General features: G+C 50.7%; 2 protein-coding genes across 3 annotated transcripts; one reads left to right on the forward strand and one right to left on the reverse strand.

The window, feature by feature from the left end:
- Positions 1 to 483: 483 nt before the first annotated feature.
- Positions 484 to 8,287, reverse strand: LOC125163651 (MORF4 family-associated protein 1). 2 transcript variants are annotated; one of them, XR_007151535.1, is made up of 3 exons: positions 7,758 to 8,287; positions 7,168 to 7,254; positions 484 to 1,261 (listed from the first exon to the last, which is right to left on the reverse strand). XR_007151535.1 is itself a non-coding variant. In XM_047855708.1 (2 exons), exon 1 carries the CDS (start codon positions 8,152 to 8,154, stop codon positions 7,771 to 7,773), a length of 384 nt encoding a protein of 127 aa, XP_047711664.1. In that variant the 5' UTR covers positions 8,155 to 8,287; the 3' UTR covers positions 484 to 1,261; positions 7,758 to 7,770. The 2 variants fall into 2 exon arrangements, 1 of the variants encoding a protein (XP_047711664.1); XM_047855708.1 differs by lacking the exon at positions 7,168 to 7,254.
- Positions 8,288 to 11,031: 2,744 nt separating this feature from the next.
- BLOC1S4 (biogenesis of lysosomal organelles complex 1 subunit 4) lies at positions 11,032 to 12,382 on the forward strand. The gene has a single exon (XM_047857686.1). It carries the CDS (start codon positions 11,082 to 11,084, stop codon positions 11,736 to 11,738), a length of 657 nt encoding a protein of 218 aa, XP_047713642.1. The 5' UTR covers positions 11,032 to 11,081; the 3' UTR covers positions 11,739 to 12,382.
- The last annotated feature ends 5,920 nt before the right edge of the window (positions 12,383 to 18,302 follow it).

An 18,302-nucleotide genomic window follows, 5' to 3' on the forward strand; every position in this document is an offset into this window, starting at 1 on the left:
CCCAGGCGCCCCTATCTATGTATGTTTTTAACATTTATTTATTTTTGAGAGATAGAGCATGAGCGGGGGAGGGGCAGAGAGAGAGGGAGACACAGAATCTGAAACAGGCTTCAGGCTCTGAGCTGTCAGCACAGAGTCCGACGCGGGGCTCGAACCCACAAACCATGAGATCATGACCTGAGCCGAAGTCAGACACGTATCCGACTGAGCCACCCAAGTGCCCCAAAGAGGCAGCCTTTTGAAAGGATGAATCTGGAAAGAACTTCCTGACCAAGAAATTCAAAAACGTTGCTGGCTTACAGACTCGAGGTTATGTGCTGTTGTTCACGATAAATGTCCAGTAAGAGGTGGAGACCGACGGCAACATTCCAGAGATGACATTCAACTTTCAAAAAGGTCTTTAGCTTTCCTTTATGAGCCATTTTAGAGGCCCTTTAAATTTGGAAGCTCACGGAAATCACAAACTTACAGAAGACTCAGAAGCAGAGTATAAAGAATTTTATTTTTCCGCAGGATCTGAGAATAAGCCGCTGATCTGCTGATCTGCCCCCTGAAGACTTCAGTGAATGTCCTCCAAGCTGCAACCCCCTACGTGATCAGGGGGCAGCCGCCGCCGTCAGAAAACGCACCCCAACCCATTACCGCCATCTCATCTCAAGACCCGGTTCAAGTTTTGCCAACTGTTCTTTTTTGTTTTCCTGTTTCTTTTTGAGAGAGAGAGAGACACAGCACAAGTGGAGGGGGGAGGGGCAGAGAGAGAGAGGGAGACACAGAATCCGAAGCAGGCTCCAGGCTCCGAGCTGTCAGCACAGAGCCCCATGCGGGGCTCGAACCCACGAACCGTGAGATCATGACCTGAGCCCAAGTCGGAGGCTCCTCTGACTGAGCCACCCAGGCACCCTGCCCAGCCAATTGTTCCTAATAAGGTCTTTTATAGAGCAAAGGGATCACGTTTACACCGCCTTTCCCAGACTTGCATGACCTCGACACTTTTGAGGATTACGAGCTAATAATTTTGCAGAATTTCCTTCGAGTTGAGGTTGTCTGAGGTTTGCTCGTGACTGGGCCTGGGTTGTGTACCTTTGGCAAGAATGTCCCAGCAGTGATGCGATGCTCTTCTCACGGCATCTTATCAGATGGCACGCAGTGTCGGTCTGTCCCATTTCTGGTCATGTCCACTTTGATCACTGGATTAAGATGGTGATTGAAGAAACAGCCAGCCACAGGCCCAGCGTTGGGGAAAGGAAAGCACAGGATGTATCTAGAACAGAAAGCAAGGATGCGTTCAAAGAATGACCAGGATACGTCAAAAGGACGCAGAAGCAGCCTTGCGTGGGCTCCCACTGCCCACATCAGAGCCTTCTCCACTATAGCTATTCCTGCCACCTTTGTAACTTGTTAGCATTTTGTAGTGAGGTATAAATGTTCTGTTCCTCGTCAAGCATGTAATTCGCTCATGTGTTCATATTTAAGTGAATACGTGGTTTCCCATATTCCTCATTGCACCGTGAACGTTAGCCACCATTGTTTGTTCTGATGATCCCACTGTATCCAATCTGCCAGTGGGGCCCATCCATTCAAGCTGGCCTCTGTGTCCTTCTAACTCATCCCCAACCTTGTTTGGACACCCCCTTGCTTTCCGTCTCAGCCAGATGTCTGCACACATCTCGGGCCCTCCCTGCCCCAGCTCTGGAACTGACCGTTTCTCCATGAAGTTCTGGTCCCTTTTAGTGGAAAATGGTATTTAGAAGCCAAGATCTGAGAGCCAGGGTGCTCAAGATTATTGGGATGTCACTGCTTCCAGCTGCTTCCAACAGGCAGAACTAGGGAATATTTGTAAGTGTGTACATAAATTATACACACACATCTGTGGTTCTATATAAACGTAGAATGTATACACAGAACCACGAGTTTACACGGATACCTCCAATTTCAACCCAATACCATGGAGCTCATTCTAGTGTTCTTTCTTTTCATCTTTCTCTCCCTCTGCTGGCACTCCCTCTCCTGCATGCAAACCTTTTCCCTGATCGGCCTCCAGTCCCTGTGCCAGTCTGCCCCCTGAATGCACACCCTTCTCTCCCCTTGGGCTGAGTCACTTCACAGGACTGACTTCCTCACAGCTTCTCAGGCTGTGACAAGCTGCACTGCATCGTTCCCATGCGTGGATGCTCTCCTTACCCCACTGGGCTCTGACCCCCAGACTACCAGCTTGGGGACTTCTAATCCTTCCTGGGCTTTCATGTCTCAAGTCAAATGAATGAATGAAGGTCCTTGGCACTCATCTCTAGGTAACAAGGTACTTGATTTCCCCTGTTTACCGTTATCTCCACCACTGGAATGACTAGGGGCAGGACTCTGGGACTGCCTCTTCACGGCTGCATCCCCCAGTGCCTAGAGCAGTGCCTGATACATAGCAGGAGCTAAGTAACAGTGGTAAGTAAATAAAGACTTCTGCAGCAAAATGAATTTCTGAAATGGTTCTAAGCAGGGAATCAACATAGCCAACTCACGTTAGCTGACAGCGAAGGAGGAAGATTGGTGTTAAGCTGGAAGGAGGGAGGAGTCAAGAATAACACTGACGTTTCTGTGGTTTGAGTTCTCTGCATTGATAAGCAGACACAAATTTAAATTACATTTACATACCGAGTTGGTACTCATTCATTCAAGGAGTGTCGTGTACCAACCATGTGGCAGCCGAGCACTGGTCTCTGTGCTAGCAATTCAGCAGGAAACAAAAATTCCTGGGGCGCCTGGGTGGCTCAGTCGGGTGAGCATCCAGACTCTTGATTTCAGCTCAGATCATGATCACAGGGTCGTGGGATCAAGCCCCACATCGGGCTCCAAGCTGAGCGTGGAGCCTGATTAAGATTCTCTCTCTCCTGTTTCTGATTCTGTGTCTCCCTCTCTCTCTGCCCCTCCCCCGTTCATGCTCTGTCTCTCTCTGTCTCAAAAATAAAAAATAAAACGTTGAAAAAAAAATTAAAAAAAAAAAAAAGATTCTCTCTCTCTCTCTCTCTCTCTCTCTCTCTCTCTCTCTCTCTCTCCCCCCCCTCTCCCCTGCACAATCCCCAGCTTGTGCTCTCTAAAAAACAAAACAAAACAAAAAACAAAGAAACCAAAACAAAAATCTCCTGCCCTCCAGGGGCTGACATTCCATGGGGAGAAGTGGGTAAGACACAAATTAGTAATCACATGTCAGGCAAGTGAGAAGAAAAACGAAGCAGAGTGAGTGGGTGTCACAGAGAGTGACAGGGATTGGCAGTGCTGCTTTAAACGGGAAGAAGAAGAGGGCTTCGCTGGTAACCTAACGCTTAAGGAGAGACTTTGAAAAGTGGCCCAGTGAGCCATGTGGACGGATACTGGACACTCGGATGTTTTCGGAAGAAACAAAACCCTGAGAAGTATGGCCACAAAACACTATTGAAGACTCAGTCGTCACCAGCCAGCCGATGGCAAATGACGGCTGGAGAAGAGGACAGAACATAGAATTTCAAGGGGAGTTTGGGCACGAAGGGCCGATTGCAGAGCAACTGACAGAAGGGAATTCAAATTTTCTAGGGGACCCGGAAGTCGTTTCAATTCCACAGATACATAATCCAACTGGGGAGGAGGGAGAATTTATGAGTTACAATAGGAAATACACACAAAGTCCTGGACGCCTCCAAGTTCCACCACATCTCAGGCAGGAGTTGGACCACTAGCTCGTCACCACAGTGCTCCGCAGAAGGGCCAAGGGTCAAAAATGCTTCGGAAGACTCTTAAGGCCCTGACCATGAAGGAGGCTTGGCATCGAGACTGAACACATAAGGGGCGCCTGGGTGTCTCGGCTGAGTGTCTGACTTCCGCTCAGGTCGTGATCTCGCGGTTCACGAGTTCGAGCCCCGCGTCGGGCTCTGTGCTGACAGCTCAGAGCCTGGAGCCTGCTTTGGATTCTGTGTCTCCCTCTCTCTCTGCCCCTCCTCCGCTTGCGTTCTGTCTCTGTCTCTCTCTCAAAAATAAATAAACGTTAAAAAAAAAACAACAAAATAAAAGACTGAGTAGATAAAATGCAACCCCAACGGAGGAATACAATCCATGGTCAATTAATCAGTTAATCAAGGGGAAACACGTGCATGCGAGTTTTGCACCCCCAGAACATCTCTTTTTAAATCAGTAAGTAACTTGTAACTAAGTTTCCTGAATCAAGGTCCCTACTATCCCCACAGGGGTGCTCCTTCAGCCAGCTCCTGGAATTAAGAGAACACGGAGGAACTAACCTGCAGTGTATATGAACAGGAACGAGAAAGAAACCTTGGGGGCTGTGGCCACAAAGACTTTGGGGTTGACGGATGCAGAGAGACACCGAGCCTCAATCCCAGGAAAGGCTGGCCAGTCCTTCCCACGCCCCTGATCCAGCGCAGACCCTCAACTCCCACCCGCACCAGCGCCCACATTCTTGCTTCGCCTCCCCGCCTCCTCCCCCGACCCACAGACCTCACCAAGCTTCCCGAGCCACAAACGTGACCCCTGAGGCTCCCTTGCTCCTCGGTCTCAATGGCTCCCGGCACTACCTCTGTTCCCACTGAGAAATTCAGAAGGGCACGAGCACAGACCAGGATTCCAGAGACCGAAACAGCCTCTGTAAAGGACTTGCCTTTGTGCCCAGGTACTTTCCTATAAAAATGCCCGTTTCACACGTTATTCCCAGACCTGTACCTCGGCTTGTCATTATAAACATGTATGTGTTCTCATCGAACCCCCTCTAGCGATTCTGGAAATTGCACCCTGCCTGTCCTGTGGCTTTGAGCATCCATTAGCACAGGCTCATGAACAGGAATCAGTTCTCTAATGAAGCCCTCTCTCCTCTGCTCCCCCCCTTTTATTGGTCCCCGCAGTGCCCCCCAGTCACTCCCCAGTGCTGCAGCTCAAGTCTCTTCCTGAGCTTCTGATGCCCCCACTGGTTTCTACTCTTAGAAGTTGTACTTGGCATTCAAGGACAGTCAGTCATTTGCTCTCAGGCACCCTGCGGTGCAGTTACCTGTGCCAGCTGGTCCTGGTCCAGGCCTTCCCCTCACATTCCTGGTGCCCTGGAGCAGACAGGAAGCACATTACACGCCCACTGGCTACACAGACCTCAGCTGCTGAAAAGCAGGGGCTCAGGCCAGATGACGGCCTCAAGTTCATCCCTGTCAAGAGCTGACTGTCCTGTCATCTTATCCCCACAGCACCAGCCACAAGCGATCCTCCCTCACCGTTCCAGGCTCACAGAGAACCTCAAACTTCAAGCAGCTCGGTCCTGCTTGCCGAGGCTGCGCTCAAAGAAGCACGTTCGTTTCAAAAGAAACGTATTAACACACGCAGGGACTTTGGCCATTTGAACAACGTATTTATTTGAAAAAAAAAAAAGGGGGGGGGGAGTTTTAGAGATCTTTGTTTTTCAAGGCAAACGAACACTTATTTATTGCATGTCTGATTTTGACTTCCAGTCCTGGTGAGGTCTACCCTGATCAACTAGATGGGCCCTGATGATGCCTTTTCCTTTCTCCAGTGTCCCCAGACCCTTTGTAGATGGTCTCTTTGACGCAATACTCCGGAACGCACGCATTACCACAGTGATGGTACTCCGTCATTCCCTATCCAAACTTCTTTGTCATTCAAGGTCGGCTAGGTTATCTACATAAAGTCACCTGGCAAGTGGCGCAACACAGCCCAGACAATATGCCACAGAACACAGCTCTCCTCGGTCCCACGGGAAGTGAAGTTCCAGAATACACACACAACCATCTTCCATCTACGACTGCCTTCTACAAGTCCTTCTCCGTCTTCCCCACAGCAGTCTCACCCCTACACGGGTCACCAGGTACACCCAAGGAGTGTCGTCCATGCACCTCTGAAGGTAGAAGATTCTGGTCCCACGTCTACACAAGTCCCAGACAACAATCGGGTCACATGGATAACAGCAAGGTGCAAGGCCATGCCCCAACATTTCAGACACGGTAAAGTAACGTGACAACTGAAACAACTTTTCATTAAGCCCCATTTCCCCTGCAAGAGTATTTCTCGGACAAAAGTTATTTTTCAGGACAGTCTAACCCAACTCAAGCCGGCATCCATCGTGTTAGTTCAGACGAAAGAACGAATTCTGGAGATCTTACTGTCCCCAGGCACGGCTGGACCAGGCCAGGAAACATGCAGACCCAGGCCCAAGAGACAGGAGTGCTTGCATATCATTCAAAGGAATGTGAAGGAATGCGACCCCCCCCCCCCCCCCCCAGCTTGTGCACGTACAAGCGGTTAGTTTAGGCTGCTACAAGCAGCTGGTCAACATAATCATCAGATGTACCTAATGAAATCTCTAACATAAGAAATAGAGATATTTTTCAGATTCCAAGTCTCTCAACATAAAACACAGTTCCTTGAGACCACACCAAGGGGCAGCAGAAATAACTAAGTAACACGTGTTAAACGACTTCACCTCCAATCTACAGCTCTCAGGGGACTCCTGCCCCAAATTTCGCCCTTAAAAACCCTCACTTGGGTGGGGGTGGGGGGTGCCTGGCTGGCTCAGTCAGTAGAACCCACGACTCTTGATCTCAGGGTCCTAAGTTCAAGCCCCACACTGGGCATGGTGCCTACTTAAAACAAAAACCAAAACCCTCACCTGTAAGCCATTGGGCAGTTTGGCACTTGGAGCATGCGGTCCCCATTCTCCTAGGTGGTGTCATACCTATAAACAGCCTATCCATGGGGCGCCTGGGTGGCGCAGTCGGTTAAGCATCCGACTTTAGCCAGGTCACGATCTCCCGGTCCGGGAGTTCGAGCCCCGCGTCAGGCTCTGGGCTGATGGCTCGGAGCCTGGAGCCAGTTTCCGATTCTGTGTCTCCCTCTCTCTCTGACCCTCCCCCGTTCATGCTCTGTCTCTCTCTGTCCCAAAAATAAATAAACGTTGAAAAAAAAAATTAAAAAAAAAAAAAAAAAAAAACAGCCTATCCTTCCTTCTTCACTGCAAAAGCTCTATGTCAGTTTTTTACTGGCTTGCTGTGCACCCAGGAGACACATCCTCCTCTGGTGCGGATACATAACCATTGACCCTAGGGGAGACTGTTACACACGGATAAAAACCAAACAAAACCAGAATAAACAACAAGCTGTTTCAGTTTCCTCGAGTTGTCAGCCCAGCCTTACCAGGTGACCAGAGTCCATGAGCTGTGCACCCGACGCACAACTGGCAGAAATTTGCCATCAAGACACTGAGTCCCAGATTTCTGCAACCTGATGTTTAAAAAAAAAAAAAATTAAATTAACCACCCCCCTCTGACACGAACCTGGAAATTTCTAGTAAACGCCTACAGCTTCACATTTTCCCATTTTTTCCCCCCTGTGTTCTCACCCTCCCCTATTTTGCTCTAAGGGCTAGGTTTTCTTTGGTTCCCGCCCCCGCCGAGTGCCTAGGCAACTCTCCCTGCGGCAACTGTCCTATTGGGACTGACTCTGGGGTTTCACAAAGACAAACTCGAAATTATTTTAACTCTTCTTGAATTGCCAGCGGGGGCGGGAGGAACCACAAAACTCAGGACGTCCTAGCACCTCTCCCATCTAGCACGCACCCATTTTCCTCTTGACCTCAACTTGGCTCCCACTCCCCAATTTCCGACGCAGTGCGACTGAGGCTGTACCTTCACTCCTGGAATATTACTACCACCCAGAAAACTGTTCAATCACGCAGACGGCAACGACCAGGACCCGCATCGGGCCCCGGCGGCCCCCGGCCTTACCGCCCGCCCTCCTTCACGACGATTCGCTTCTCTCTATCCGCCGGACCAGCTCCACCAACATCTCTGCCATCTTCGCGATCTCCTTGGCCTTCTCCTCCGCCTTCTCGCACCGTTTGGTCCCTCTGCCCTCGACTCCCTCGTCGGGATTCTGAAGATGGTTCAGGGCGCTCTCCTCCGAGGCCTCCACCTGCGTTTTGATTTGGATGAGCATATTGTCCATCTCCCACAGCTTGCTCCGGTTCCGCAGGTACGCCCGGCCGTGCTCCCGGGTCAGCGCCGCGATGTCCTCCCGCATCTCGTTGATGACGGGCAGCAGGAACTGCTCGAAATCCTCCTCGGGCTCCAGCACCTCCACCTCCTCCGGCTCTGCCAGCTCGACGACGTCCAAGGGCCGCATCTGTCCCGCCAAACCGTTGCTGCGGGCGTCGACGGGTCAGCAGTGCTGCCGAATTACCTCTGCGAGTTCCTCCTCTCACGCCGTCCGCTTGCAAACCGCTCCGGGAAGCAAAGCCTGGAACCCACACGGAGGCCCGGCGGCGGAGCAGTCCGCGCAGCCGTCACCGGCGGTGGGCGTGTTCGCGCCACTTTCGGGACTTGGCCCCGCCCCCTTACGGCCACGCCTCGGGCGGAGCCCAGGCGCGGGCGCGCGCACGCAAAGGGGACTCCGTAGCGGGCGGGCGCACGCCAGCCTCCACCTGCTTCCCGCGCCCTGCCCCGCCCCCTTCTCTAATAGGCCTTTGGGAGCGCAGAGGTTCTTAGGTCCCGGACTTTTTCTTTTACTTAATTTTTTTTTAAGTGAAAGCAATTCTCCCTCCCTCGTATTTGAATAAGACAGGCTGGCGTTCAGAGCGCTTACCATCCAGGGACGCACTGCTGTAAGTGCTCAGATTAATTCATTTAACCTAAGTCAATAAACCTGTCAGATGAAAAACTGGTTAAAACCAGTGCTTTTGGTCAGAATTTGAACCTGAGCCATTTTGGGTCTACTGCAGTCGCTACTCTTAACTACAGTACCTGCTCTCTCTTCTGGGACAGGGCCCTTAAGTCAAAAACTGGGGATCTTAATTCTGTACTCTCCACCACTGGCTCCAGCTTTTTTTGTCCTGGGGGGATTTCTCTCTCGCTGGGTTGGGTTGTTCTGGTCAGAGTGTTTTGGCCTCTCTTTGAGGTAGGGGAGCTGAAGGGACTCCATTTTGGAAAGGCTCTGTCTCTGCTGTTTTTCTGCTAAGCTCCATTTACTCACGTTCTATTATTTTGCATCCGAATAAGCCAAAGAAGCTGTGTTCCCACTTCCAGGGGGAAAGGAGATAGATTTGTCTTAGACCCCCCCAAACACCTGATAACATCTAAAAAGAGCTGGATCCCAAACATGTTCCACGACATTAGCTTTGAACAAACCTCAGCGGATCAGTACTCCCCTACCTTCGATGATCTATAAGTAACACCTTTATTCACCTGCCATTCGCCTTCGGTCAGACCCTGCCCTGGATTCCTGAAGGAACACACACGCTACACCCCTTTCCAATATAAACCCCTAACCCCAAGTGAGGAAGAGACTCATTCTCCCTTCCTTTCTGAGTCTCCCAGACACTCTATCTGCTAAATGCTCACTCATGCTATTCAGTAAACTCTGTTTTTCCTTTTTCTGGCTCACAAAGCTGGTCCTGCAGGGCCCACCTCTGGGTCCTTGGACCCAGGCTGCCTGCATCGTCTTCACCGGACTGTAAGCAACCCAAGACAAAGGACCACTTCTGATTCGGCCCTGTCCTTAGCCCCTCCTCACCACCTGGACTCAAGGACCTTAGGCAATGTTTTAGAGAGAAGGCCTCCTTCCCTAAAATATAAGTGTCTCTGCCATACCGGAGGTTCCTCGAGGGCAGGGTCTCAGTCCTCACCACCTACAGGACCTACAAAACAGCAGGGCCCCGTAAATGCTGCTTTAATATTCATTTAACAAAAAGTTTTTGAGCACGGACAGAAGGCCATTGTGGAATGGATGGAGTCTATTTCCAGGCATGTTCAACCTGTGCCACCCTAGCAGTAATTTGGAGGGACCCTGCTTGCACAGTGGCACAGATCAGAGCTTTCATTTTCCAGTCTCATAAATAAAGACCAGTGATCCCAGCCTGAGTATCTGTCAGTGGGAAGATGCATAAGTGAGATGATGCGCATGAAAGTGTTTTGCAAATACCAAAGCACCAGCAGATACTAGTGGTGATAATATTATAACGATTATGATAGTGAAGGGAGGTTGTTTGATTCCAAAGGTTTTGGGGTCAGACACATCCTTCATTAGGTCCCAGTCCCTCCAATTACTTGCCCTGTGGCCTTGGACAGGTTGGTTAACCTTGAACACATCTTTCTGGGTGTCAATTTCCACCTGTCGCTCTAGGGTGGGCATTGGACGTATGATCTCTAATGATCATAATATGATCCTTATAGTCCATAATAATTATATGGTTTACCCAAGATTTTATATCTTGTGTCCTGAGTGCCCCCTTTCACTCTCAAAACTGTCCTTGTTTGATGAACTGGAATTTATTAAAATTATGAAGTGTTCATCAAAAGCACCACTAAGAGAGTAAAAATGCAAGCCAAAGAGTGGGAAAAGATCTTTTCAGTAGCTATATGACAAACGACTCATATTAAAATTGTACTGAGAACTTCTATAGATCAATAAGGAAAAGACAACGCAATTTAAAAATCGGCAAAAGACTTGAGCAGGTACTTCACAAAAGGGAATATCCACATGGCCAGAAAGTATATAAAAAGGTGCAAAAGTTCATGATTCATCAGGGAAATGCAAGTCAAAACCACAAAGAGTTAGCAATCACTATACATCCACTAGCGTGGCTGAAAAGTAAAATATTGACAATACCAAGTGTTGGGGACTATGTGGAAAGAAGCTGAGAACTTTCAAAGTCATCAAGAATATCAAGCTTTCAGGAACCTTCCTTTAGTTTATTTCCCTTCTCTTTCGTTTCACTGTAAGCAGCAAGAAGAAACTAGGGAAGGTAGGAAGCTCTTCACGGGCCCTTGACATGTTCTGTGTCTGATCTGGATGGAGGTTACACGAGTGTGTAAAAGTGGACCGAGGATGTACGCATCTCAAAATAGTTCCCTTATACCTTCGCGCGTTAAAAAGGGCTCAGTGTGTGAGCACGTGCGCGAGCACGAGCGTTCAGGGGCTGGAAACCGATTGGTGCGCGTGCGTGACCGCCCGTGTGCGCGCGGAAGCCGGAAGCGAGGGCGTGCGCGCGCGCGGAGGGGGCGGAGCAAGGCGGGGAGGCCGGAAGTTGGGCGGCAGCCCGGCCGTAGCCGGCAATGGAGGGGCTTCCAGCCGACCGTGGGCTGCCGCCCGAGGGGCCGGCGGCAGAGGAGGCCGAGTTGCAGGGAGCTGTCTGGAGCGGGGACAGCGGCAACGTGTCCCAGAGCCACAGCAGCGCCTCGGGGCCGTGGGAGGATGAGGGCCCAGAGTCGGGCGCGCCGGGCCGCGACCTGCCGCTGCTGCGCCGCGCCGCCGCGGGCTACGCCGCCTGCCTGCTGCCCGGAGCCGGGGCGCGGCCCGAGGTCGAGGCCCTGGACGCCAGCCTGGAGGACCTGCTCACCAGAGTGGACGAGTTCGTGGGCATGCTGGACATGCTGCGCGGGGACTCCTCCCACGTCGTCAGCGAGGGCGTGCCTCGCATCTACGCGAAGGCCACCGAGATGCGGCAGGTCTACAGCAAGATCGACCGACTCGAGGCCTTCGTGGCGATGATCGGCGCCAGCGTGGCCAGGATGGAGGAGCAGGTCGCCAGGGCGGAGGCCGAGCTGGGCGCTTTCCCCAGCGCGTTCAGGAAACTGCTGCACACGATTACCGTGCCCTCCTTCTTCAGCAAGGCGCCCTCCGGCCGGCCCCAGCAGAGCGGCTACGAACCTCCCGTCCTGTTTCGGACCGAGGACCACTTTCCCTGTTGCAGCGAGGGACCTCAGATCTGAGTCCCCCGGGCAGCACTGCAAGGGCACGCTGCCTGAGATTGTCTCGAGTATTAAATCAGTTGGAAATTCTGCTGATAGACATACACGATGTTGGAGTCTGACATGTTTATATTTTGCACACTCTTACTTCCCCCTGTCTTCTTGATTTCACGTAAGGATGTTTGGTTTCGTGTGTCTTCCAGTGCTAAGCGGAGAGCTGCTTGGTCCGGGATGGGACCGGGTTCGGAGAAGAAAACGAAGGAGCTTTTCCGTGCACTGTGGCCGAACTGCTATGCTTCTGGGTTTTACAGCTCAACTCACAGTATTATTTTTTCAAAGTTTATATATTTTATACTCTTAGGAAAAACTGCTGAGCTGTTCAGGTCTTGTCCTTGTTCGATCCTAGCAGCGATTCCATTTTCTGTAGCTTACTTTGAGGGTAGATGGTAAGTTGTTTCACGTTATATTGAACTTTTCATATCATGGGTTATACACCGAAGGAAACGGTAGAATTTCTGAGATGGATTGATTTATCGCGTCTAATTCTGAAGTTGTATTTGAAAGTATGCCCCCACAATCTTCGTTTGTCCACAGCAAACAAGTCTACATGTGGTTGCCAACATTTGGTCTGTAACTTAAATATTAATACAAAAGTTTACATTTTACTGGAAAGGCTTTTCTTCTGAAAAGGACTTCACATATTTCCTTTTTTGTTTGATTGAAAATAGACCTGTTGCTCATGATTTTAGGGATAAGGAAAAGTGGCTTGGGAGCACCTCCTTTAGAAGGCTAATGTGAGGAGTGCCTGGCTGGCTCAGTCGGTTAAGCGACCAGCTCTTGATTTTGGCTCAGGTCATGATCTCACAGTTGGGAAGTTCCAGCCCCGAGTCAGGCTCTGTGCGGTCAGTGCAGAGCCTGCTTGGGATTCTCTCTCCCCTTCTCTGCCCCTCCCACACTAGCACACTCTCGCTCTCCAAAATAAACTTCAAAGAAAAAAAAAAAAAGGCTGAAGTGAGAAACCTTACCTGGTATTTCACAGAATTGTATGTTTCTTTCCTCTCAAAGTAAACACTTAAATCACTTGTGTGGATGAGTGGTATTAGGATTTTGTTCTTTCCCCCTGACAGCATGGAATCTGAAAAACGTTTTGCCCGCGTAAGGGCTTTGATCTTGACTTGAATCTATTTTATTAATGGTCCTAGAGGGCGCTGGACCCCAGATACACATACAGCTTAGGCGGCTTTTGTGTCATTTTTCATAGATCCCAGAGGCTGGTAAAGTAGGCATATTGTCACTTAGCCATATATCATGAGAAGCCGCTAACATAGTCTCCACCTTGGCTTTCTTCTATGTCGCACATAATACAGTTTTTTATTTAGGTAGTTCATTGATTACAAATTAAGGAACTCCTGAATTTAGAAGCTGAGAGCACCCGTGAGCTCCATTTAATATTGGGCAATTACTGGGGACTGCTGTAGTTAGTATATTCCGATGACATAGTCACTGGATCCGAAAATACGTTTCTTACATAACGTCCGTGTTGCTAAAATGCTTTTTAAACTTGTTAATATTAAAAGGTAGGTAGCGGGGCGCCTGGGTGGCGCAGTCGGTTAAGCGTCCGACTTCAGCCAGGTCACGATCTCGCCGTCCGTGAGTTCGAGCCCCGCGTCGGGCTCTGGGCTGATGGCTCAGAGCCTGGAGCCTGTTTCTGATTCTGTGTCTCCCTCTCTCTCTGCCCCTCCCCCATTCATGCTCTGTCTCTCTCTGTCCCAAAAATAAATAAACGTTGAAAAAAAAATTTTTTTTTTTTTAAATAAAAGGTAGGTAGTGATTAGGGCAAATTATGAAAAAACTTAGAATAATTTTTAGGCTGAGATTTAATATCCCCAAACTCCAGAAAGCATAAGTTAACAAGTGTGCTATAAAGTAAAACTTTATTAGGAATATATAATGTTTAGATATTTACTTTCATTACCTACAATAAAGTAAATTGGGTTGAGAAAATTAAAAGTAGAATAACCAGTAAAAGATCACTTACTTTACTTTAAAAAAAAAAAATACTGAACACAATTACTTCAAAAAACAAAATAAACTTTAAATATTTAAGATTAAAAAAATTTTTTTTAGTATTTATTTATCTTAGAGCACAAGTCGGGGAGGGGCATAGAAAGAGGGGGACACAGAATCTGAAGCAGGCTCCAGGCCCTGAGCTGTCAGCACAGAGCCCGACATGGGGCTTGAACCTATGAACTAGGAGATCATGACCTGAGCTGAAGTCAGACTGACTGAGCCACCCAGGTGCCCCTAAGATTTTATTTTTAAGTAATCTCTACACCCACCATGGGGCTTGAACCCACAACCCTGAGATCAAAGAGTTGTATGCTCTACGACTGAGCCAGCTGGGCACCCCAAATATAGATAAACTTAAAAAAAAAACAAAAAAAACACGCTGGTTTAGATGATAACTTACATGATTACATGTACAGCTTATCTCTAAGTGACCTTGGGTTCTGAAATTCTCTTAGTCACTTGGTGCTGTCCCTGAGGTCCTAAATAGAGATTAATGTGTGGCCTTGTTTGGAATGGGGACTTGAAGCCGGTTTGCATAGCTTAAGACAGATACTAGGTGAAAGTCCCTGGTCTCAAGAATGGGGGTTGCGGGAGGCAGGCCCACCTCTGCCCAGGCACTGCCGCCTTAAGACCTTCTAGCCCCCTCCTCTCCCACCCCGACCAGCTGGAGATTTAAGGGGGACCCTCCTGGATCTTGGAAAACTGGTCCTTCCCCCTCTCAGAAGTCCATAAAAGTTGGGGGAGGGGGCCAGTTGTCATGTGGGTGACCTCTGCAGACCCATCTCTGCTGCTGGGTCTGGAGCTCTCCTGCTTTCCAGAATAATCAGGGATGGGGTTTAAGAACGCTTGAGAGGGGCACCCCGCCAACCACACCGGAGTCAAGATGTTCTTCACTCCCACACCTGCCTACAGAACACATTGAGCGCTCAGTGTCCCGGAGCCCAACTGAGAGCCCAACTGACATCCGCTTAGTCCAAGGGCAGCCTCAGGCGTCCAGAAGTCAGCTTACGAACACACATAAAATTGGGTACTAATGAGCTGGTAAGCACCTTGTGGCTTCTTTTCCTCTAGCCAGAACTTGAGGAATACGAGCCTTGGACCGAGGAGGGGGATCCGTCATGGGTATAAAAGTGTAGCCCCAGGGCACCCCGGTGGCTCAGTCAGTTAAACATCCGACTTTGGCTCAGGTCGTGATCTCACAGTTCATGAGTTTGGGCCTCACATCAGGCTCTGTGCTGACAGCTAGGAGCCTGGAGCCTGCTTCGGATTCTGTGTCTTCCTCTCTCTCTGCCCCTGCCCCACTCGCGCTCTCGTCTGTCTCAAAAATAAATGAACATTAAAAAAAAAATTAAAAAATAAAAGTGCAGCCCCGTGTGAACCTGCTCACTGTATGATCTAGGACGGGCCCCCAAAGGGCCAGACAGTAAGAACCTCAAGGCCGCATGGCCTCACCTACTCGCTCTCCCCTTGTGCAGAAGCAGCCACGGACCACATGTAGACACATGGGCAGGCGGTGTGCAAATAAAACTTTATATATAAACCAAGTATTTCTTGAAACAAAAGACCTAAGAGGAGCAAACTAATAACGGTCTGGGATTTTAAGATTTTAAGCCTATCTCGGTTAAACTGCCCTCAGAAGGGGCAGCATGGGTAGATGAAAAGCATTAGTTCATAAAGGGTTTTTGTTTGTTTCCTCTGCCAGTGAAAGCAAATAAGAAAAATGGGCTCAGGACAACAGACAGGGAAGCCAGGTCACCAGCTGCCCTTGGATGTAAGACCCAGTCCCAAACGGCTGGAACCCAGCTTGGGTCTTCTCTGCTGCAAGACCCACTTTCTTCACCAGGAACGAAGCTTCGCAGACTCACGGCGCTGTCTTCTAAGGAATTTGGCTTAAGATGATCTGCTGTTAGCAGTGAGGGCTGACATCTAATTCATCAGTATGACTGCGGGCAGCACCCGCGACACATCCCAAATGCACCCTCTCCGTCCATCCCAAGGCTACCCCAACTCAGCCACTCAGTGGCCTCTTAAGTGGTTTCCTGCTTCCCCCGTCCCCTCTCCAAGCCCCTCTCCACAGAGTACGCAGCAGCCAAAACTGTCTCTAAAACCCACGGGCCAGATATATTGGGCTTTGCCTAAAACCGTCATTAGCGTCTCATGACCTTGGAATAAAATCTGAATTCTGTTCTCTGGCCTGTCCTACCCTACAGGGTCTGGCTCCCACCCCATCAATGACCTTGTCTTGGGCCTCTCTTCCCTTGCTCACCCCCCTCCAGCTTCACCTTGACCCTGAAAGATACCCACCGTGTGCCCTTCAAGGCGCTTACCGGTTGTGTCTGTGTCACTCTGAGGTCTGCCTCCCCCACCTCCGGGCAGGCATGGGCTCTGTCAGTCCCGCTGGGCCTCCGCTGTGCTGTCGGCAGGTGACCTGTCACACTCAGCTGTTGAGCGAATGACTGTCAGTCCGGCAGAGCAAAGGAATGGCCAGACGTACAGTGGACGCTGGGTCAGGAATGGGAGACAGATAGAAAGGCAAATACAGTGATCCGATCACATGTTTGCTAGGAAGTCGAGCACCATGGGAGGCCTGAGGACACCAAGGAAAGTAAGACTCGATTCTTCTTCAAGAGCTGCACGGGTCAGGTGCCAGCTCAGTCCAACCCAAGGTTAGGGATCGAACTTGTTAAATCTGGTACGAGTGCTCTTAATTGTGCCCCGGACATATTGATCTAGAATTTTCAGAGCTACCTTTCTGAAGAGACTCCTTTCCCTGCCAAAAGGTTAAAAGAGCATTTTCCGGGGCGCCTGGGTGGCTCTGTCGGTTGAGTGTCTGGCTCTTGAATGTCTAACTCTTAGAGGCTCAGGTCATGATCTCACGGTTCATGGGTTCGAGCCCCACAGCGGGCTCTGTGCTGCCAGTGTGGAGCCTGCTTGGGATTCTCTCTCTTCCTCTCTTTCTGCCCCTCCCCCCTCATTATTTCCTCTCTCTCTTTCAAAATAAATAAACAGACATTAAAAAAATCATTTTCCAAAGTGACCTACGCTGTTAGCCCCAATCGTAGAGAAGGGAACCCATTTCTTTTAGAATGAGAGATTCTTCTTCATGACCTTCATCACCAAAGGGAGGCCGGCCTGTCCGGAGGGGGTCTGCCCGGGACACAGGATGAGAATAAAGCGCCCCCAGGCCCCCTCCATTGGGTGTGCGACTGCGGGGCCGGGCGGGCCGCGAAGCTGCAGGAACAGCTCCTGCCCCAGCAGGGGGCGCTGCCGCAGCAGGAAAGGCCGTCTGCGAACTGCCAGTCGGGCCCCAGGCTCCAGGAACCAAAACACACCCGCGTCCGCAGTGGCAGCCTTGGCTCCTGCAGATTCAGAGCCAGCAGGTCCTGTCCACTCCCGAGGGGCTTGCAGTGGGGGGCCCACGGCTGTCCCCCAAAGCCCCTCTTCTTGCTCGGGGCGGGGGAGGTGACGAAGGTGGGATGGCAGCAGCCGGTCTGGCGGGACAGTAGACAGTGTCCACATCCTGTCCCTCACCCCGTTTGCTGTCCTCAGTCTTCTCTGCACCCAGAACGAGCATGCTCGTTTATTGATTCACCTGTCTGTCTGTCTGTCTCCCCCACTAGGGCACGGAACTTGGCCTTGGTCCATTTTGTGCGCCCCTGAGTCCCGGGGTGCCTGGCCCTGTGTCTGGCCCAGGGCAGGGCCTCCAAATCTGACGGATGAATGGAGGAAACACGAGGATGAGCAGGTGTGGACAAGAAGGACCGAGCAGGGCTGAGTCTGACGGGCTGCCTTGTGGTAATTCAGCTCCTCGTTCTGGCAAATCCAGGAAACCTGTTTCGGTGTGTTCTGGGGGGGCGAGTGGAGGCAGGCTCCTCCCCCCAACGCACACAAAATACCTGTCACTTTCTAGATTGGAAATGCTTACCGGTAGACTTTCTGCAGGGGGTCGGGCTGGAGGTTGGGGCCTGGAGGTGGGCATCACGAGGAGGTGGGCATCATGGGAGGGGCATCATGGGAGGTGGGCGTCACGGAGAGGTGGGCATTATGGGAGGTGGACATCAGGGGAGGTGAGCATTATGGAAGTTAGTCATCACAGGCAGGTGGGCGTCATGGGGAGTGGACATCACGAGGAATTGGGCATCACAGGGAGGTAGGCATCACGAGAGGTGGGCATAATGGGAGGTAGGCATCACAGGGAGGTGGGCATCACAGGGAGGTGGGCATCAAGGGAGGTGGGCATCACGGGAAGTGGGCATCATGGGGAGGTAGGCATCATGGGGAGGTGGGCATAACGGGAGGTAGGCATCACAGGGAGATGGGCATCGTGGGAGGCGGGCATCACGGGAGGTGGGCATTGTGGGAGGTGGACATCACGGGAGGTAGGCATCATGGGGAGGTGGGCATCACGGGAAGTGGGCATCATGGGGAGGTAGGCATAATGGGAGGTAGGCATCACAGGGAGATGGGCATCATGGGAGGTGGGCATCATGGGAGATGGGCATCATGGGAGGTGGG

This window comes from Prionailurus viverrinus, chromosome B1 (assembly GCF_022837055.1).
Source record: "Prionailurus viverrinus isolate Anna chromosome B1, UM_Priviv_1.0, whole genome shotgun sequence".
Taxonomy (NCBI): Eukaryota; Metazoa; Chordata; class Mammalia; order Carnivora; family Felidae; genus Prionailurus; species Prionailurus viverrinus.